This window comes from Chamaea fasciata, unplaced genomic scaffold, assembly GCF_029207755.1.
Source record: "Chamaea fasciata isolate MVZ Bird 193981 ecotype frontalis unplaced genomic scaffold, bChaFas1.0.hap1 SCAF_15, whole genome shotgun sequence".
Lineage (NCBI taxonomy): Eukaryota > Metazoa > Chordata > Aves > Passeriformes > Sylviidae > Chamaea > Chamaea fasciata.
The window spans coordinates 12,725,451-12,746,169 of record NW_027094100.1 but is presented as its reverse complement, the minus strand read 5'-3'; the positions used below and the strand labels follow the sequence as shown (position 1 = coordinate 12,746,169).

The window sequence follows — 20,719 nt, the reverse complement described above, 5'->3', positions numbered from 1 at the left end:
TGCCCGCCACCTCCTGGGAGGGCCCTGGTGAGCGGCTGGGGGCCGTGGCTGAGGAAGCACAGGGAGGGGGGAGCACGGTGCGGCAGGAGACGGGCCGGGATGAGGGTGTGCCCCTGCCTCCCCCCGTTGGGGTGCAAGCAGCGGCTCCTGGGACATCCCGGGGCACGTACCCAGGGATCCCTTCCCAGGCCCGGGGGAACCCATGTGTCCAGCGCCAGGTGAGGGCAGCCGGGTACTCCCAGCCCGGGACTGGCCCGACAGCCCTCGGCCCCGCGCTGGCTTTATTGCAGGGGGCAGAGTGGGGGTCCCAGCAGCGCGGCGAGGGGCGCCGCGGGTGGCCCCCGGGGGACAAGTGGGGACTCGGGGGTGGGAGTCTGAGCAGCGGACACGAGGACGCATGGAGCGACGGGGCGCACCCTGGCACAGAGACACTAATGCGAGAACGGGGGCCAGCGGGGCCAAGACACAGACGAGCGAGCGGCGGGGACGGGGGGACGAGGCAGGGGGGCCCCTGCCCCGCGCGTGCCTTTGTACACGGTCGGCGGAGCGCGGCGCCCGCTCCTCCCGGTGCTGAAGTATTGCAGTCTAACTGATATGGCTTTAACTATGGGGCCAGAGATGCGGGGAGGGGGGGGTCCCCTCCAACCCCCCGATGCAGGGGCACACCGGGCAGCCCCGGGGGACCCCCGTGCCCGACGACCGGGGATGGGGGAGCTGCGGGCAGGGCGCCTGGCTTTGTGCTTTGGGCTTGGCCCAGGGCGGGAGGGGGGCAGGGGGATGGCAGTGTTGGGGACGAGGGCAGGCGAGCAGAGGCCTACTGGGGTCCCCTGGGAGAACAGAAGGGGCAGGGCAGGGGGCACGAGGAGCCACCCCGGGGGGGCCGGTAGGGCCTGGGTGCCCCTAGCCTGCCGCGAGGTTACATCAGTGCATTTGGTCCCGGTTCGCCCTGTCCGGCCAGGGCTGCTCCCCTTTGGCGTGGCGGGGGGGGCCCTGCCTGGACGGGACGGGGCGGGCTTTTGGTCTGGTTGGGGGACAGGGCAGGAGGGGATGGGAGGGGGTGTGGGGACCCCCTCTCCGGGGCCAAGGGAGCTGATGGAGGAGTTGTAGGAGAGAGGGCGCCCGTGCCCCAGCACCCTATGGCAGGGTTGACGGTGCTGTTACTTCTTGAACATATCTTGCAGTGGGCCGGGCAGGTACTTGAGGACGGTGTCCAGGATGCTCTCCTCCTCCTCCTCTTCCTCGTCCCCACAGCCTGCCGGGATCGCCTTCTTGGGGCGTGTCAGGCTGCCCTCACACGGCTGCTCCAGAGCAGCTTTCTCCTCTGCTTCCTTCTCCTCCTTCTTCTTCAGCCCGTACTGAGAGGACACAGGCGCTCAGCAGGGCAGGCAGTGGGCACTGCCTGCACTGTGCCCCGTGCCCATCGCCACCGACTTGGGCCACCCTCCTCCCGGCCGTGCCGGCTCCCTGTCCCAGCCCCACCCCGGCTGCCACGGGCAGGGGCGGGCCCAGGGGAGGTGCGTGCCCACCTTGTCACGGATCTGCTGCCGGACTTTCTCCCGCTCCGCTTCCATGCGTGCGTGCTTGGCTTTCCGCTCCTCCTCCTGCTGGCGCAAGGCCTCCTGCCTCTCCTCCTCCTTCTTCTGCGCGTCGGGGTCCTTCTCCTCCTCGCCCCCTAGCATCTTCCCCATGTCCTTGGTGGCCCCTGCACATAACAAGACCCTTGGTTGATCTCCAAGGGTGCTGCAGCCTGGTGCTGCTGCCAAAGCCGCTGCAGCGGCAGGGAGGGCAAGGAGGACCTGGGACATCCCCAGGGCCACGTGTGCCAAAGCAGGCTGCAGACGGGCACGGGAGGCTGTGGGGATGGGGAGTGCCACAGGCTGGCTGTTCTGCTCTAGTTCAGTGTCAGCTGGGGGAGATGCCAGCAGCTCTTTCTTCAGCACCCAGGGGACCCGCTGGGGAATCCCACTTAGTGGCAGAAGAGCCAGGATTCCCCAGCCAGCTGCTGACGGCACTGGAAATGGGAAACCTGCAGGGCTCCAGCAGCAGCTCCCCACTGCCGGTGGCTCTCTGTGTGACTCTATCCCCTTGCCATATCCCTCCCACTGCACTACTGGTGGGGTGCTGGGCCAGCATTGCTCCCAGAGGGGGAACAGCTCCCACTCACCTCCCAGCGCTTGCTTCATGACGAAGTCCATGGTGCCGGTGTGTGCGTGTGGCTAAGCCAGTGCCCAGCGCTCATCCACTGCTGTCCGGGCTTGCTGACCTGGGCCACCTGTGCAGGCAGAGAAGGACAGAGTTGGGGATATCATGCCAAGGCTCCCTACTGCCCAGGCTGAGGGATTGAATGATCTCTGGGGATGCACTTTGCACCCTCTGCATCCTCAGCCCAAATGCCTTCCAGGATGGGCAGAGGGAGGTTCTGGGGTCTCCAGGCAGAGAGTGATTGTGCTTGCTCCCCTCAGCCCCCTCCTTACATCCCTTCTGGCCTTAAGAACCTGTGGAGGCACCAAGGCAGGGACTCCAGAGGGATGTTCCACCTCAGCACTGCCCTTGGTGTGGCACCATGAGCATGAGTGTGCTGCCTGGGGGCTGGTAGCATGGGGACTCACCACGCCACCATGCACCGTGTGCCCCCTGCCTTGTGGGAGGGGGGGACAGACCTTGTCTGGGGGCCCCAGCGTGGCGCAGCCGGACCTGGGGTGCTGTGTGTGCGCGCGTGTGTCTACGGCAGTGCGAGTGCTCTGCAGAGGGATGGGGAAGAGGCTGTTGGCAGGTTGCGGCAGTGCCTGGGGGCTGCAGGGGTTGCAGGCAGCAGCCTGTGACTGTGTGTGTGATCCATGCGGGTGCTGCGGGTGGGTGACACCGTGCAGGGGCACTGCCTGTGCAGGACGGAGCGCTCTGTGTGTGAGCTCTGTGTGCAGGCTGTGTTTGCTCAAGAGGTGTGTTTGCGGGTGGCTGCAGGCTGTGTTTGCATGGGGGGTGCGCGCACACACGCGTGTGGATAAGTTTGTGGGGCTGCACACTGCGTGTGCCCCCGTGATGTGCGGGTTTGCAGCCTGTTTGCAAGCTTGGAGCGTGTGCGTGTGCGAGTTTTGGGGTCTGCGGGCTCTGCGGATGTGTGTGCACGCAGGTTTGCGGGCTGCGTCTGGTGCTGGGTGTTTGTGCTGCGGGTGTGCGTGTGTTTGCACACTCGGGGGGTGCTGCAGGCTGCGTTAGTGTGAGTGTGAGGGGGGTTGTGTGTGCAGGTCCGTGGGTTTGTAGGCTGCACGGGGGGCTGTGCGCACAAATTTGCAGACTCTGTCGCGTGTGTGTACGTGTGGGGGTGTTGCAGGCTGCTTGTGTGCTCCGTGTGTGTGTGCGTGCGGGGGATTACAGGCGGAGGGTATGTGAGGGGGGTGCCCGTGCCCCCCACATGCCCTGTGTGAGTGGGGTGCTGCAGGCTGTGCTCGGAGCCTGGGGGTGCAGTTTGCAGCGTGTGTGTGTGTGTGTGTGTGTGTGTGTACGTGCCCGGTGGGTGCCGCAGCCCCGCGGGTACCCCCACCCCGGCTCCCCGGAACCCCGTGGGGGCTGCGGCGGCTGCACGAGCTGCGACCCCCGGAAGTTTCCTGCTTCCAGCCCCGGGGCACCCTGCGACAACGTTGGGGGGCTCCTCCGGGCAGTACAGTGCTGAGCCCTGGGACCGCAGCGGGGGCTTGGGGGGCATCGGGGACGGGGGAACACCGGAGAGCACAGGGACACCGGGGCCGTAGGCAAGGTGCAAGGAACACAGGGAGCACTGGAACACTGGGGTCGCGTGGCGGGGGGGGGGGGGGGGGGGGCTCGTAGCGATAGCGGGGTACGTGGGGGACACCGGGAGGTGCACGAGCGACGCAGGGGGAACACAGAAAACGGGGGAAACACCGGCAGGCACCGGGATACTGGGGCCACAGGGGCTGCAGAGACGCAGGAGACACGGGGGGGCGCCGGGAAGGCGGGGGACGGCGGGGACACGGGACGTAGCGGACAGCCGGCATGCGGGGGACACCGGGACCGCAGCGGGGTGCGGGACTCGGGGGGCGCGCCGCCGTCGGTGGGGGGAGGTGGGGGGGGGGCGCATACACAAGGAGGCCGAAGGGGGAAACCCGGGTCGGGGGAGACGCACCGGGGGCGCAGGGGACACCGAGGACGAGGGGGAACGCGGGGACACGGGGAAGGCGGGAACCGCGCGGGGGGCGAGGGTCGCGCAGGGGACACGGTGCCGCGGGGACCCCTCAGCCCCCCACCCCATCCCCGTGTCTGCAGCGCGGGGCCCCGCCCGCCGCCCGGGGCCGCCCGGTGCCGCAGCGGCGGCGCTGTCCCTTCAGCACCGGCACTCACCGGCTCCGCCGCCGCTCGCCGCTGCCGCCGCTCCGCCCCGCCCCGCCCCGCCGCGGCCCGGCCCCCTCCCGCCCCCGGCGGCACGCGTGGGCCCGCCCGGAGCGACACCCCCCGCCACCGCGCGGACCGGCCCCCGCGGGGGCGGCGGGATGCGGGACCCCTCCCGGGAAACGCCGCCAGACCCCCGGGGAAACGTCCCCGGCAGTCCCGCACCGCTCCCCAGGTTGCGGACGGGGCCCCCTCGGACAGCACCCCGCGCTCCCGCAGCGGAGGAACGGGGCAGGCGCCTCCTGCGCGGGGTTAATGATTCACCGCCGCGGCAATTAACGGGCGAAACGAGGCATTAATCAGCCGGAGGTGCCTCCAGTCCCGCAGTCCTCGGCTCCCTCACTCGACCCCTCGACCCGTAGCACCCCGGCCTCCTCTGCAGCGATGCGGGGCAGCTGCGGGAGCTTAATTAAAGTCCCTGATAAATCATGTCACCCTCCCTCCCCCTTCCGCCAAGAACTGCCGCTCGGGGGCCCCAGCTTTGGATTTTTGGTGCTGTTTCCCCCGCGGGGCTGCCAGGCCGGGTGTGGGGTGCTCAGCGAGGGGACGCCAGAGGGGGTCTGCGGTGGCATCGATGATATGATGCCCACGGAGCTCAAAAACCCGTTCAACGAAGGGTTTCTGCGCAGGAAATGAGGCGCACCACCCTGCCTGGCCCCCCTGCACCTGCCCGAAGGGAGATGGGCTCCAGCAGCTCCTCCTGTGTTCCTCCTCTGCAGTGCAGGACAAGGCTCCCCGGGTCTCCCTCCCTTGTCCCGATGCATAGGGACGATGTCTGCTCCTCAGAGTGGCAGCCGGTGCCTCCTAATTAATCCAGCCCTGGGATCTTAGGGACAAGATGAGCCCTGTGCCAATCACATTAGTGGTGATTGGAGCCGGGCTTTGGGATAGCTGGTGTTTAATAGGCTCTGGAGTAGCAGCCCGCGGGGCCCCGGAAGGGTGCTGGAGAGGGTCTGGGTGCGGAGTCCTTTCAGGGGTGTCCCCCCCTAAACGTGGGAGGCTGCAGGGAGCTGGGACAGGCTGCAGCTGCCCCCACAAGCCCCTTGGGGTGGGTTGCGAAGATGCTGCTGGTGCTGATGAGGCTGCTGTGGGAAGGCTGGGGGTGATGCAGGATGTGGGGCGGTAGTGGGGGTACACCTCACAGCCAGAGGGGCCAAAACTGGCCTGCAAGTGCCACCTCCACAGACAGATCTGTGTGTGTGCACCCGCTGCCAGCTCCTGCCTCAACGCACGGTCGCTGCCACGAACAACTCTCAGCACAGGGACAGCACAACTTGTCCCTCTTGTTCACCCACTCTCACTGCTCCCAAAAACACCCCCTGGCACAACCCATCTCCACCAGCCCCAAGCCCTCAGCCTGGCATTGACCACCAACTCCTTTTTCCACCTCCAAGGTAAAAAAGCCTCCTGCCCTGGTGCCCAGCCCCGCGCTGCCTGCTGGCAGCTGGTGGGACGGGCATGTGGGCGGCAAGACAGGCCTGTGCTTGGCCCGTCCGTCTGTCCGTCCGTCCGTCCTGCGGCAGCCCTGCTCCGGGCGTTGACGTCAGTGCTCCCGGCAGCCGGGCGGTGGGCGGGCGGCACCGCTCCTATTGTATTAAAAATAATACAGCGGAGCACAAATTCATTACAGATAAGTGTGACAGCCAGGAGGAATTAACGAGCCCGTCTCTCAGCGCCTGACAAACGCCTCCTTTTGTTCCTGGGATGGGTCCTTGAGTCTTTCAATCTTTGGAGATGCCTCGGCTCATTAAGCACATCCTCCTCCAGTAGAGCCCAGTGTGCCAGAGGACTGCTCCCAGTATGAGCTGAGGCCAAACTGGCAGGGACATCCCTTGTGCAAGCGCCCAGTGCTAAGTCGGGCTTGCCTTTCTTGGGTCTCAGTGGCCTGAAGCATTGTCACCAAGCACTGTCCCCAGGTGGGGTGGCCGGGGGGAGGTGGGCGAAGCAGCCCCCATCCCTGCTGCTGCGGGAAGCACGAGGCTCCTGTGGGCTGAGGCCACCCACCCCAGCACTCCAGCTGCCGGTGTCGGCAGTGCAACCACAGCTGCCGGGCTGGCGGGCACCCAACTCTGCCCTGCTGACCAGGATCCCATGGGAAGAGCAGCCAGGGGCTTGTCACCAGCCCTGGGCATTGCCTCCTGCCCTGCACACCCCTGCTCTTGGGACAGAGATGGATCCAGGGGACCCCCACAGTCCCAGAGCTGAGCTAGCTCTGGCTGGTGTTTGGGGGATGCTCCTGATGCTTGTGCTCCTTTAGGCCCAGCTGTTCCTTGGCATCATCCTGGGCAGTGTCACCTGCTGGGTGGCTGCCTGGAGCTGCTGGGGGAGGCAGGAAGGGAAGGGATGTGGAGAGGTGTGAGGGACTGGGATAGCAGCACCGTAGCCAAATGGAGGAGGAAGCCCTCAGCACCGCCAAGCCCTGCAAGTCGCCTCCGTGGAGTTAGCACAGGTGCCAGGGCCCCAGCAGACCCGTGTTCCCCTCCACGCTGGCGCCCAGGGAGGGAATGGGGACGGCTGGTGCCACCACATCGACCACAGCATCTGCTGTCAGCAACGCCACAGTGGCACCTGCCTGCTGGCATCATCCCCATTGTCCCCTGACGGCCAGACGAGGACCCGGCAAGGTCACAGCCTCTGCGGGCCCTTGCAAAGCTCCCAGGCAGAGGGAATACCTGCACCCATCCCTGCGGCACTGGCAGCCTAGCCTGCTGTCACCCATTAGCACGGGGCAGTTATTTAACTATTATCCGGCCCCCAACATCTTTGCAGAAAATAATTATTGGTCCTTCTCATTGCACCGAGGGATTAAAAGCGGTTAACTCCATTTCCAAAGGCTTTGTTATGTTGGTTTTCCCTCAGCTGCTGCACAAGGCGATTTCCACAGTGCCACTTAGGCAGCTTTTATCAGGTTGTCTTCTGGAGGTAATTGGGTTTTTCAGGAGCCTGTTTAAAATTCGTAACCCAGCCTCTTAAACAAAACAAAAACAGCAGCGGGGAGAAGAGGAAGAGGCAGCACGAAACATGCAGCAGCTGCAGCCTCTGAAGAGCAGCTCTGGTCCCTTGGGGCTGGCACCCGGCGGGGGCAGGGACAGGGACAGGCACCAGCCGTGCTGTGGAATCAGTCTGGAGACAGCCCCTCCAGCTCAGTGGCTGAGCACAGACTGCTCAGGGACAGGGGCGACCCGGGGTCACTCCCTCACCCTGTGCTCAGGGCGAGGCGAGTCTGTGATGCTCAGAACCACCCACGTCCAGTCCCTGGGGATGCCGGGGCCACCGCTCTGCCCCTGCAGCAAGTCACAGACCCTCCAGCACACGTGGGGGACACCCCAGCACCCACTCACCCATTATCACACCCATGTCAAAGACACGGGGTGTGAATGTGGTCTCACTGTCTGCTCAGCACTCACCAGCAGCCTTGGGACTGGTGGGGAGGGAGGTGGGCTCATGCCACAGCCTGACCCCAGCCCCACCCTGATGCTCCAGCTGTGGGAGCAGCACCGTGGCAGGGCCCCCTGAGCTCACCAGAGAGGGACAGAGCAAATGGGCAAAACCCACCCTTATGGGGCAAATTCTGCTAGCCCCAAGCCCTGAGGGTCTCCTTGGCTCTGGGCTTTGCTGACTGGCTTGGGGAGGGCGGGATCTTGCTGCCCACCCTGTGCACCCCTGCAGCCAGAGGGGCTCCGGGCCGACACCGCGGCTGTTGCTGCTCTCCTGCATCACCACACAGGTCCATCTGCATTAATACCCATCTGCATTGCTACCACAGCCCCGTCACTGTCACTCTGGCTGAGCCGTCTGCCCTCTACTCGTTGGACACGGGGTGCATTGGGCGCCCCCAGCTCATCCCTGCCCTGCTCCGTGCCGAGGGGCACAGCGTGGGCTGGGGAGTGGGTGGCAGGGAGGTGCCACAGCAGATGGTCGGTGGGGCCGGATCGTGGAATTGCATGCAAGGAGGGCTGTCCCCGGGGGGGCCGAACAGGAGCCGGCTGTGAGTGGCGCCTGCGGGGCCCCATCACGCACCTGCTCGTCCCAGGCGCGGCAGCAGCGTGCGAGCCGGGGAGGCTGCGGCTGACGGAGGGATGGGGTGAGGAGACTGAGCCCACGGCTTCCAGCTGCTCCCAGCAGGGCGGTGTCCCAGGAGGATACCAGAGAGAGAGAGGGGTGCTCCCCGTGCTGCTCAGCCCTCCAGAGCTCCCCGAAATGATCATCTACACCTACATCTGTGCCACAGAGTGATGCAGAGGCTGGATCTCCCAGCGAGACCTCCCAAGGGGACAGGGACTCAGCTCCAGGCTCCAGCTAAGAAGACTCCAGAGCGGCTGGGATGTCAGCCATGGTGTGACCAAGAACCTTGGCTTTGCCACCACTGCTCTGTGCCCTGTGATGTGCAGCTCTGCACACCCAGCCCCAACCTCAGAGCTGCCCAGAACCCCAAGGAGTCCACATCCCATGAGCGCTGGCGTATGCCGGGATGGACCTGTGAGTGCTAGGGGGACCCTGCTGGGATGGACCCTGCCACTCAAGTGCTGCAGTGGTGACTCCTCATCCCCGCAGCTCCTGACTCCCAGTGTGCGTCCGGTGTCTCTGTGCAATGCATTATTAAACAGAGGCACTGCAGCCCCTCGCTGTTTATCCTGGTGTGGCTGTGCGGGGACAGGCTGCAGACTCAGCCACAAGATTTAGGCTCACTGCAGGTCTGGCTAGTTCCCCAAACAGGTTTACGACCCCTGGGCTTACTCACCCGGCTGCTTCCAACCCCCTATCCTGTATAGGATGGATCCCACCTCCCTGTGGAATAGACACTGTGTTCAGCCTTGGTGCTCTCACCTAGGCTGTGCTGCCCTGCCCACACAGCAGGTACAGCCTTTACAGCCCCATCTCCTCTACAAGGGCACACCGAGTCCACCCCATCAATATTTATGGCAGGCACGCACACCCGCGCAGCTCTGCAGGGCTGGTGCGGAGCCGAGCTGGGTGCAGCACACCACACACAGCTTGGAAAGCAGAGAAAAGCCCCCTGAGCCCCTGTGCTGCCTCCTCATCGCCCCACCCCGTGCACACACTGATTTTCATCCTTGCCACACTGATGGGGCCTGTGCAGGCACCAGTGACTGAGGTGGTCAGGACTGTGTGGGTAGTGGATGCACATGGATCATCTCTTGGCTCTGTGTCATGATGGGATTTGGGCACCCACTCCCCACAGAAAGCCTCAAAGTGCTTATACCCAACCCTCATTTCACTGACAGAAAAGGGACGTGAAGGACAAAAGGGCATGATTGGCTCAAGGCTGAGCATCCAGGTCATGGCAGAGCAATGGCAGCCCCCACCTGCTCCCTCTCCAGCCAAAACACCCGAAAAAATGAGACCCTTGGCACTGCTCCCCTGACTTTCAGCCCCATGCTGACAGAGTGTTGGTTTTGCAAAGATCCTGTAAGCTCTTTGGGGCACATGAGCTGAGAACAGAGACTGGGATGCTTTCACCCCTCTCTGTACCACCAGTGCTGGGGAGTGGGAGGAAGTGTGGAGCAGGGATGCTTGACCCCAACTGCCGGCCTGGCTCTGGGAGAGCATCTGCCTTTTGTGGGGGAAGGGCTCATTGTACCCCTGAGAGGTGGGCTCTGGGAGCCCAGATGCCCCATGGCCTGGGCAACAGAGGGGACACCAGGGGGGCAGCACCAGGGACACCCTGTCCTTGATGGCAGCAGATGGCTGCATGGTGGGGGGCTCCATGGCAGCGTGGGGAGAGACATCTGGGTGCCTGGGCTCTGGCCAAGCTGCAGCTCAGTGGGAACAGGATGAGCCTGAGCTGCCCTGGCTGGGGAGGTGGGGAGGGGACCTCCAAGGAGTAGCTGGGATGGGTGTGGGGCTTGCTGCCCACCCCACATTTCCCCCAGCCTGTCTGTGCTCAGGGTTTCTGCTGAGACGTGACGCCGGACAGGCACCGTGCTGCTCTAAGAGCTGCTGGGGCTTGGGCCAGAAAATTCATTCTTGGCGGCTGTCAGTGGGGTTTGGCTCGTACCTTTCCCATCTGGGGGCTTTCAAACGGGAAAAAAAAAAAAAAAAAAAGCTGAGGAAAGAAAAAAAATAAAACCCTGGCCCTGTGCCACCTCCACAGTCACCACCACTTGCCATGGCCTCCAGGTGGGACTGTGCCCAGCATCTGCCAAGAGCCTGAGCTGGTCCTCACTCCTGTGGCCTCTGCCTGGTCCTGAGCTGCTTCAGGTGCTTTTTGCCCTGCATCAAAGTGTCACCAAGATAAGACCCCCCCATCCTGGGTGACCTGACTGGCTCCACTGAGGCAGCCCCAGGTGGTACCTCTGAGCCTCCCCATCCATCCCGTGGCTGTGCTGTGCCCCCTATACTACAGGGAGTGAAATGGCCCCCGACCCCCCCAGAGCCACAGCGCTGCCTACCTTGGTGTGTACAGCACCAGGAGTCTGCTGCTTCAGCGCCTAACGCAGGGGAACCAGGGCCTCGTGGGGGTGGCTGGGCATCGCAGGGAGAGCAGGGCCTGGAGAGACACCAACAGCGAGAGGATGAGTGCCTTGGAGGGGCCACAGGACCAGGTGGCATAGACAACAGACAGATTGATGGGCAACAGACGGAGCACACCAGAGCTTGCTGTCCTCTCCTTCACCTGGGTGGACCTGTGTAGTCCCTGCATCCCGATATCCAAGGATGGGAGCAACCTGCTGCCAAAAGCCACCATCTCCCTGCAGGTGGGAGCCCAGCAGGGTGTGCAGAGGGTGACAGGCTGCAGGACGTGGCAGCTCATCAGAGTCTTTGGTTCTCTCCTGGACCAGGGGTACCCACTCTGCTGCTGGCAGAGGGCTCCTGGCCATCTCTGCAGGTACCTGGCAGTTCGGATGCCTTCATTAAAAATTTAGAGGGCTCTCAACTCTTAAAGGGTTTTAAAATTTCACATTAACTCTGCCTTCCTTAGCTTGCACATGATGAATTTCTTCTTTAGAGAACATAATGGCAAGTTAAAACAAGCCACCAAACAAAAGTCTTTGCTCAGACTCAGCAACTGGAGGAAGCCTGATGCCACTTTGGGCTCCCCCCTCCTGCTGGACCTCAGAAAACTTCTGTCTGGGGATCTCATCACTTCCTCAAATGTCCTTGAAATCCCCCTGTGATGCTTGGGGAGATGCAGGCGGATGCTGGCCTGGGCAGGGGCTGTGCAGGGACCTGGGTACCAGAATTCTGGGTGCCATGCTGGCAGTTTCTGGGGTGTGCTGTCCCTGTGGTGTGGCTCATGTCACTGTGACGTGTCTGAGCGTGATTTCTCCTCTGCAACTCAAGGTTCCCAGGGAAGTTACAAATTCATCCTGACTTCAAGCAAAGGCTTTTCCTCCACTCTGGGGAAGGAGGGAGGCTTTGGCAAATTGGAGATAAATGTATGACCCAGGGGAGCCAGGGGAAACACAGGCAAACACCGACGCTTTGGAGGAGCAGGGGCTGGGATGGACGGAGCCTGCATTTTTAAAAGCTTTACAGAGCAGGGATGCCTCATTCCAATCCTGGGAGCAGGAGACACTGAGAGCCCCTGGGAACAGGGTTTGGGGAGGCTGGCTATGGAAAGAGGCAAAGGGACCCCAGTTGGACCCCCGAGGGGACCCCAGAATAGTGACTGGTGCCCTGGGAAATGCAGCGCAAAAAAAGCTCAGCCTGGAAAGGACTCAGCAGCAGTGTGAAGGTGACCTTTGCTGGGGACAACCACTGCCTCCTTTGGGATGTGGGAAGGCTCTGGAGCAGGGTGAGATGGGCTGCAGAGAGCTGCAGGGATGTGCTCCTGGGGGCGTCTGGTTTCCAGACAGCGCCGCGCCAGGGAGACAGCTGGGCTGGGACAGAATCAGTTTGGCTCTGCTGGCCATGCCCTGGGGTGCAGATCAGCAGATACTTATTAGCTGAAACCCCAGAGGGTGGGAAGAGCAGGAACACCCTGCCCAGCTACCTGAGAGAATGCAGAGGGTTCTGAGGGGTGCTGCTCCAGTCCCTGCAGGGTGTTTTTTATTTCAGCCAGACCAAAGAGTTTTTTTAATCTCCTTTGCAATAAGCAGAGCCTGCCAGTACCATGAAGATGCATCTCACCTGGACAGCTGCACTAGCTCAGTCTGTCTGTCTGTCTGTCCAGGCAGCCAGACATCAACCACAGCCAAAGCAGAGGACAGGGAACAGCAGAGCAGGGTGATGGTGCCAGAACACCCCCAGCTCCAGAGACAGCAGTGCCCCCAGGTGCTGGCAGAAATGTTTTCATCCAGTTTGGACACAAGACACAGTATCCAGGGAAAACTTAGTGCTCGAGATGAGACATTAGTGAGTCCACAGCTCTTCTGCTTTGGCACATCCAGCTCTCAGCACCCTGCTTGAATAGCTGAGCTTGTCCGAGTGTCTGAGAGGAGGAGGGGTGGGGAAGGAGGAGGGTGAGCAGTGAGGTGCACGGGCTGAGAAACTCAGGGCACATCTCAAAGCACTTCCCCTGCCTAAGGGAGATGCTCCTGGGACCTGCCTTGGGTCTGGCACCAGTTTCCTGCCTGGGCAGCAGATGAGAAGGAAGGTTTAGAGTCACAATGTCTGGGGAAAGTCTGTGCTGGCTGTCCTGGCTCTCATGCAGGGATGCAGAGGACTCAGGGTGCCCTGCCACACCAGGCAGCCCCCAGAGGCATTGCCCAGTTGAGGTCTGTCCCTGAGCCACCCTGCCTTGCCTTCCAAAAGCAGATCCTCAGCCTCCAACATCTCAATACCTCTTGCACAATTCCTCTTGCCTCAGACTGGGGCAGGTCTGGGTCGCACCATTGTGGGGCTCTGGGATTTGACTGAGACAAACAATGTTTCTGAGCCTCTGGTGAGTGTCACAGCAGGGGCTGGTGACAGCACCTAGGGAGGGATGGACCTGCTGGCCTGGCTGTGTGCAGGAGGAGCAGGGGCCTGTGGTGCAGAACAACAAGGCAAAGGCGACAGTGGCTCCTGGCAAGGCCCTGGGTGACATAGTGAGCCTGGAAGCACAACCTGGAGAGCCCAGAGCTGGACAAGGCAGAAGATCTGGGTCTCTGCAGCTGGGAAGGTTCTGTGGGACCAGGAGAGGCAGAGGGGAAAGCTCCTGGGACGAGTGAGCAGAGAGCACTCACGCGAGAGCAGCCCGCAGGAGCACAGCTTGTTTACCCTGGCTGAGCAGGCCTGATTGCTCTCTATAAATACACCCGGAGAATAAACACCGGGGAGGGAGAAGGATCATTTAAACTCGAGGATGATGCTGGCATAAGAACAAATGGGAAGGCCTGGACAGGAACACACAGAGGCTGTGGGCGAGAGCAGAGATCCTCTGGCCACAGGGAAGGTCCTCTGGGTCCAGCCCTGGCTGTTGGGGAAGTGTGTGATGCCCGAGGGCTTGGGCTCAGTGCCAGTGAGCGAAGCAGCAGCCTGGGCTGCAGTGACCATGCTCTCCTGCCTACCAGACCTCCTGAGCTCCAGGCCACGGAGGCACATTGGTGCCCAGGGGTAGGAATGGAGATGTGCCACACTGCCAGTGATCACCACCTCTTCTCCAGAGGGTTTTTCCACAGGACAGGACCTCTGCTGGGACTCCTCTTCTCCAGAGCATAAATCAGGCTGGGCAACTCAACACAGCTCCCCTTGGCTCCTGATAAGGGCCTGTCGGGCTGTGCCTGGCAGCAGCCTCTGCAGAAACCCAGGGAAGAGCCAAGGTGTGAACCACAATCATCCTCCAGTGCTGTGAGGTGTTCCGAGCTCTGTCTTCTCGGGGTCATTTCAATACTAATGTCATCACACAAGGCAATCGAAGAAACAAACACTTGGCCCACAGCCAAGAGAGACTTTGAGACATTTTTCTGTGCCAGTTTGTCTCAGCTGAGCCATCTCCAGTTTCCCCAAGAGGGTGAGGGTCAGACACTGTAAGCACTGCTACTGGATAGGGACTGAGCTCCTTTGTTTCCATACTGGAGTCTGTCCTGGCAACCCTTGGGGTCCTGCAGCCTCAGAGGCACCAGGGCAGGTTTGGCAGGGAGGACACTTCTCTGTGCCCTGAGCCCAGCCCATCCTTCCTCATCCTCTATTTGCCAAACCCAGCACCTCAGCTTGGCTCCAATCACTCCGGTTCCTTCACCAGCTCTGGCCAGGAGCTGCCACCACCACCACGGAGCCTGGCTGGATGCAGAGAGAAGCCCTGATCCCTGTTCTGAGCGACGGTGCCAGCCCTGCTCCTCTGCTCTGACTCACCGCCCTGCCAGCCCCGGGCTGTGGCTGCCCGGTCACGCTCGTGCCATGCGGGTGGCACTGCCACCGCGTGCTGCCCAGGCCTGGATCACCGCAGCCACCTGCCCGTGTGCTGCCCCCGCTGGGGGCACGGCGGGGAGAGCGGCTGGAGCACGGGGCTTAGGAGGCGCCTTGTAGGGACAGCGCAGAGTGGAGAGGGGTTGAAACGCAGGGGACTGGGAACGGTGGAGCTGGGATGCTCCACCAGTGGCTGGACTTAGCCGTGGAGAGCAGGGTGGAGGAGGGAGCCACTGGTGGGGAGGCATGGGAAGAGCCCGGCAGGTCCCCACAGCAGAAAGGTGCACGGAGCCTCCCGGCTGCAGGCAGGGGGTGATGGCGGGATCGGGTCGCATCCTCTCCCTGCCCACAGCCACGCGCTGCGGAGCCCCCCCCGCAGGGGATGGCCGGGCACGGAGGGGCTGGAGGGGGTATCCAAAGCCCGGTCCGGCGGTGACAGCCCTTCTCCTGCCATCCCCTGCACATCGGCGTGTCCCCCCTCCCCAGACCTGCGGGTGGGCAGCCCGGGGGCGCGTCGCTCAGCTCTGCATCTTGCACCCGCACCCCGCATCACCTGCATCCTTCCCCGCATCCCGCATCACCTGCATCCTTTCCCGCATCCCTCCCCGCATGCCGCATCCCGCCGCTCCGCGGCCGCCGCCCCGTTATATAAGCCGGAGGCCCCGGGAGGTTCGGCGGGCCGATCCCCGCGCCCGTGCCCGGCCCCCCCGGGCTCTGCGGCACGGCGGGCCCGGCCCGGCCCGGCCCGGTCCCGCACCCACCTGGCTGGCTCGGCGCGGCTCCGGTGCGCCCCGTCCGCCCCCGGCGCAGAGAAGGAGCCGCCGCCGGAAGGGAGGCGGGAGCCGTAGCGGTACAGGGGGGGCCCGGTGCTGGCTCCCCCTCCGCCGCACGGCCTCCCGGGCGGGGCCGCCTCCGTGCCCGCCTCCGGACCGCCCCGCGCCCCGGGCGGCAGCCCCCGGCCCGGCCTCCCGCCCCGGTACCGGGCGGGTTCCCTCCGGCACCCGGTAATTGCTCCTCCGGTACCGAGATGCCCCCCCCCGCTGTTCAACCACTCGCCTCCTGTAACCCAGCTATGCCCCCCCCTCACCCCGCATCACCCCCAGTTGTAGCGTCCCTCCCAGTACCCCTTTGTGCCCACAGCTGCACCTCCAGTGCCAGAACAGCCACCCCCAGTACGTGGCCACGTCTCCCAGTACCCCATTTCTTGGCCTCCCGTTTCTCCAGTACCCAGCAGTTCCCCCCACTCCCTGGCCATCCCTCTGGACCCCCTGGACCTGCCAGTTTCCCCCACCCAGCAATTCCTTCTAATACTTGCTCTCTCTCCATAGGACCCGGTGCTTCTCTGCCCCCCTGAGTTGGTGATTCCCCTCCCATGGCACTGCCAGCCCCTCCAGGGGAGGGGTCTCTAGACAGGGCACCTCTGGGTGTCTCAGGTGCCAGCAGTGCTCCCAGATCAGAGATCCCTGTTGCACAAAGCCTTTGCCCAGGTTCTCTTGCAGGATGTCCTGAGGATGGGGGTGATGAAGAGCCATGAGCCCGCTGGAGCCTGCAGGGCTCACAGAAAAGCCAGGGAGGAGCAGAGGAGGTGGAGAGGCTGGAGCAGGGGCTGCTCTGGGAGCTGTAGAGCTCTGGGATGGGGATGTGGGCAGGCTGGCGATGTGCTGCTGCATGGAGTAGGGAACAGCAGAAGGAGGGATTGTGAGAAGAACAAGTACTTGTCCACAGACGTTTTAAGAAGTCAAACCCTGGTTCACAGATCGGTGCTGAGTGTGGCCGAGAGGACTGCAAGATCCCCACTGGCCTGAGGGGCTGGAACCCATCCTCCCCCTGTCCAGTCCCTCTCCACAGGCTGCTGTACTTGTGTTCCTGGCAGGCAGGTGAGGCTCTTTCCCCCCCTAGGTTTTGTTTTGGGTTTGTGGGTGCTCAGAACAGCTCCCACCAAGCCCTGCAGATGCTCTGGGTTCGGTGCTTTCTGGGGTGGGCTCCTTGCATTGTAACTTGTCTTTGCAATCTGTTTGGCCATTGGGATCTCTGATTGCTCTCGGAACAGGGGGGTCCTGTCTCTCCCTCCTGAAAAGGGGGTGCAAAGATAGCTGTGTCTTAGTGCCTGAGGAGGGCTCAGCACCATGGCCCCAGGGGAGTTTGCTGCTCTCATCTCCCACCCTGGGGAATCCTTCCTCCACCGTCAGGCATCACGGCAGGGTCAGATGCGGGTCATCCCCGAGCCACCTCCGGTTATCCCTCCCTGCTCCCGCCGTGCTGCTCGTCACATCACGCAGCAGCTCACTGCACCACTCCTTCTTGCAGGGCTGCTGCGGGATGGAGAGGCTGATGAATAAATCAATCCCCCTCGGTGCTGAGGCTGCAAAACTTGGATGCGAGCAGAGGAGCAGCGCCGGGGCTGGCGGCCTGACGGCTGGGGTGGCACCGCTTGTGAATTCCCCCCATGCAGCCGCCGCAGACAGAGCTGCTGCAGCCAAGTGGGCAGCTCTGATTGCCTTCACGACATGTTTTATTTATCAAAGCGCTCGATATGCAGCTCTCTCCTGCTGTCCCACATTTTTTTTCCCCTAGATTCTCCCGCCTGGAAATGGGAGCAGCGGTTTGGAGAGGAGCTGTGGGGCTCTGCTGGCTCCTCCTGGGGCTCAGGGGGCAGCGGCCTCTTCGCCTCCCTGCCGTGGGCTTCCCCATCGTGAGCCGATGCCATCGCCCTGCCTGCCACACGGCTGTCACTCAGCTGCCACCGCGCCGAGCAGAGCGGTCCCTTGCTGCGAGAGGAAGGACAGCGCTGTGCGAGTGGCCTTTCCCGAGTTCAGGGAACACTTTCAAAGAGCAGCCAGGCTTTTGGTCCTCCTTTTGTGCTTTGCCAAGAGCAGCGGTGTCCCAGGCAGATGCCAGGCGCCGCAGATGCCTCCGTGCATGGCAGGGGCTGGCTTTGACCTGGCCCTGGCCAAATTGTGGCCGCTGACACTGGCCCATCCCGGTTCCTGCTCGATTTCCTCCATCGCCTCCAGCTGCCTGTGCCAGAGGAGGAGAGGAGGGAGCCGCAGGGTGCGTTCCTGCTGCCTCGCTGCTAATAAATAAGCCTCGGTAATGAGTTGGGCTCTGGCGGGCGGGCAGGTAGCGGCAATAATCCCCCAATTACGTGGATGAGGCAGACAGTTAAGTGCAGAAAACCCACAAATAAACAAGAAGGAGAATAATATAGGAGCAGGGAGGAGCTGGTGTCTGGGTCCCTCAGCCTTTCCCCCGGCAGTGCCAGGAGCACTCTGGGAAGTGTAGTTCTGCCTTCATCCTCGGCCGACATCCTCCTCTGGAGGGAAGGAAATCTGATTTTCAGCGCGTTCCTCCGGTTGCACCGAGGCCGGGCGCCCCGTGAAACACCAGGACAGTCAGCCCTGGGGATGTGGAGCAGGACAGGAACGTAGCTCCGAGGGGAGCCTGTGTGCACAGAGCATCCCTGCTGAGATGGGAGCCCACAGAGCTCTGAGAGAGGAAGCCCTGCCAGACAGAGAATCCTTGGGGCTGTCTCCATGCCACCAGTGTGGAAACTGAGGGATGGAGAGGCTGCAGCCGTGGGATGGCTGCTTTGCCGTCTCACCCCTGCCATGCACGTGTGAGCATCCCTACCCTCGAGCTTCCTACAGATGGAAATACCGGCTTGGAGAGCTTGACAGAGGTGCTCTGTGGAGGATGGAGCTGTGCAGGGGCCATGCTGGATGCTGGCACAGCACAGGCTTCCTCCTGGAGCCCCAGACGGACCCAGAGACCTCAGTGGGAGCAAATGCCTCCCCGGCTCTATCGATCGTGGCCGTGGGCTGTGCGTGCCTCATGCTGGACTCGCAGGGATGATCAGTACTCGTTTTTCTCCCCAGCCCTCACCTCACTAATGGGAGCCACCAGCTCTGTCTCTTCCCCAGAGCTGCCAGGAGGAGATGGCCACGGGTGAGCTGGAGTTGGACCCACTTCTCCTTTGCATTCTTAGGATAAGAGTCCCCAGGAGCTGCAGTGCTGTCACAGCTAGGGGCTTTACCACTGGGCCCTGGTGAGCTGGTGGCTGCCAAGGCCACAGGGACAGCAGCCACTGGTCCCCAGGTGGCACTGGGATAGCTGTAATTAGTCATGAGCAAACATTTTGGAGCAAAGGTCCACGGGCTTGTGGCGTGCTGGGAATTTGCTCCCTGCAGGGACATGTTTCACCCTTCATGGCAGCCAGCAGTGGCTGTGCAGGTGCAGTGCAGCAGGAGATGCTCAGCTCCACAGCTCTGCCTGTGCCACTGCAGGTGCCTGGGAGGATGTTCCCACCATGTGTGGGTGGAAGAGAGAAGCCCATGGTGCCAGGGGCATGGCTGCAGTGCCAGGGGACACAGTCCCATTTTGCCTGGTGGCAGTGCTGCTGATAGTGGCACCACGGGGCTTTTTCCTATGCTGGCAGCAGAGGGGGGACTCATGAGAGGCATAATAATCCCCACGTGAAGTATAAGAAAAGAAGCTATTTCAGTATTGCCTCCTCCGCCTGGTGAGCCCACAGCCGGGCCTCTGTCAGGAAAGGGAATGCAGATAAATCAGCCATTCTCCTTAGGAAGGTGAGCTTATACCCCTCATGTGGCACTTACTGGGAAAAGGTGCTGGTTCTTGGTGGATGATGGGGGCAGTCAGAACACAGCCTGCCCGCAGTCCCAAAATTGGGCAGGAAGTGCCTGGCATCAACTCAGCTGCCTGGATCCCTGTGATGAATTTCCCAGAGAGAGCAATAATTCCTGGAAATTTTCTCCTCTCTGTCTGTGCAGGCAGTAACTGGGAGCTCAACTCCTTCAGTGGAGAAGGGGGAAAAAAACCCAAAAGGAAATGGAAGAGACTGGGGTTTTGATGCCTTTTCCTTTGAACACAGGGGCTTGCAGTGCTGGGCGATGATGGGTGAGGGGCTGTGGGATGAAGCATGCACCCTTTACACCAGATACATTTGGGAAAGCCTAGCCAGGTCTGCATGTGCCTTCTGTCCTGTTTTGGAGGGCAGGAGCTGCCCTTCATGGCAGACTGCAGAAGATTGATGTGTTTTTGAAGGCAAACCGGAGTTTTTGCCCTGAAACAGTGTGGGCACCTGCTCCGAATGCTAAGCAGCTCCTTGGAAAGCAGTTTCAAAGCACAAAGGGGAGCAGGATGGGGGAGCAGAGCAGTCAGCCCCCTCCTGTGGCCGCTGAAGACTGCACTGTCCCTTCCCAAAAGTCACAACAGATGATTGAACTCATAGGAAAACACCCCCAAGGACTCTGGCCCCTGGTTCTGGGGATCTGGGTGGTGGAATCCCCCCTCAAGATGTTATAACCTGTTTTGTGGTGGCTAAGGTCCACTCTTGGAGGATCATTTTAGGGGGGGCTGTGGATTTATTTTGCGGGCAGCTGCCACTGGTGGGACCTGCTGTGCTGGTGAGGCAGGAAACAGAGAAGGGCACCGGATCTGACCCAGGGGTGTCACCAGCTGGAGTCCTCCCTAATGGTTGCTCCCCCTCAGTCACCCCTAAACTCCCAAAGCATCAGCACCATCCCAAGTCCGCCAGACTGCCACCCCATGCCTGAGGGGCTTTCAGGGCAGAGGGTTGGGATCTGCACTGTCAGCCCCGAGGTGCTCTCTCCGCAGATCCTCCCACCTGCCTCTGCCAACTAATGGAGGTGATTTTCACCTCCTTTCATCTGGAAAACCGCCGGCAAAAGTCATCTAACAACTTCCCTGGCAGCAGGAGCGTTGAAGAGATTTCTCTCGCACATTCACAGCAGGTGATTCTCCGTGCTGCTCAGAGGACGATCGCTCTGGCTCGGTTTGCAGAGCAGCACTTGGGGACCCCTGAGTCCCCGACCCACACTCGGCTGGGCACTGGGACATGCAGCGGGGGCAGACCTTACCCACCCTCGGCATTGCTTCTCCTCCATCCTCCCCCGTGCCTGCCCCGTGAGAGGGGATGGGTGATGCAAAAATAGCCGGCGTCATTCCCAGACAGCAAACATCCCAGGGGTGATGTAAAAAA

General features: G+C 62.3%; 1 protein-coding gene across 2 annotated transcripts; it reads right to left on the bottom strand.

The window, feature by feature from the left end:
- Positions 1–409: 409 nt before the first annotated feature.
- CPLX2 (complexin 2) lies at positions 410–15,548 on the bottom strand. Of its 2 annotated transcripts, XM_066197185.1 has the most exons (5): positions 15,459–15,548; positions 10,818–10,915; positions 2,165–2,272; positions 1,527–1,702; positions 410–1,355 (listed from the first exon to the last, which is right to left on the bottom strand). In XM_066197185.1, the coding sequence occupies exons 3-5, from the start codon at positions 2,193–2,195 to the stop codon at positions 1,158–1,160; spliced, it is 405 nt and encodes a 134-aa protein (XP_066053282.1). In that variant the 5' UTR covers positions 2,196–2,272; positions 10,818–10,915; positions 15,459–15,548; the 3' UTR covers positions 410–1,157. The 2 variants fall into 2 exon arrangements, with proteins under 2 accessions (XP_066053282.1, XP_066053283.1); XM_066197186.1 differs by lacking the exons at positions 10,818–10,915; positions 15,459–15,548 and adding an exon at positions 4,357–4,441.
- Between the last annotated feature and the right edge of the window lie 5,171 nt (positions 15,549–20,719).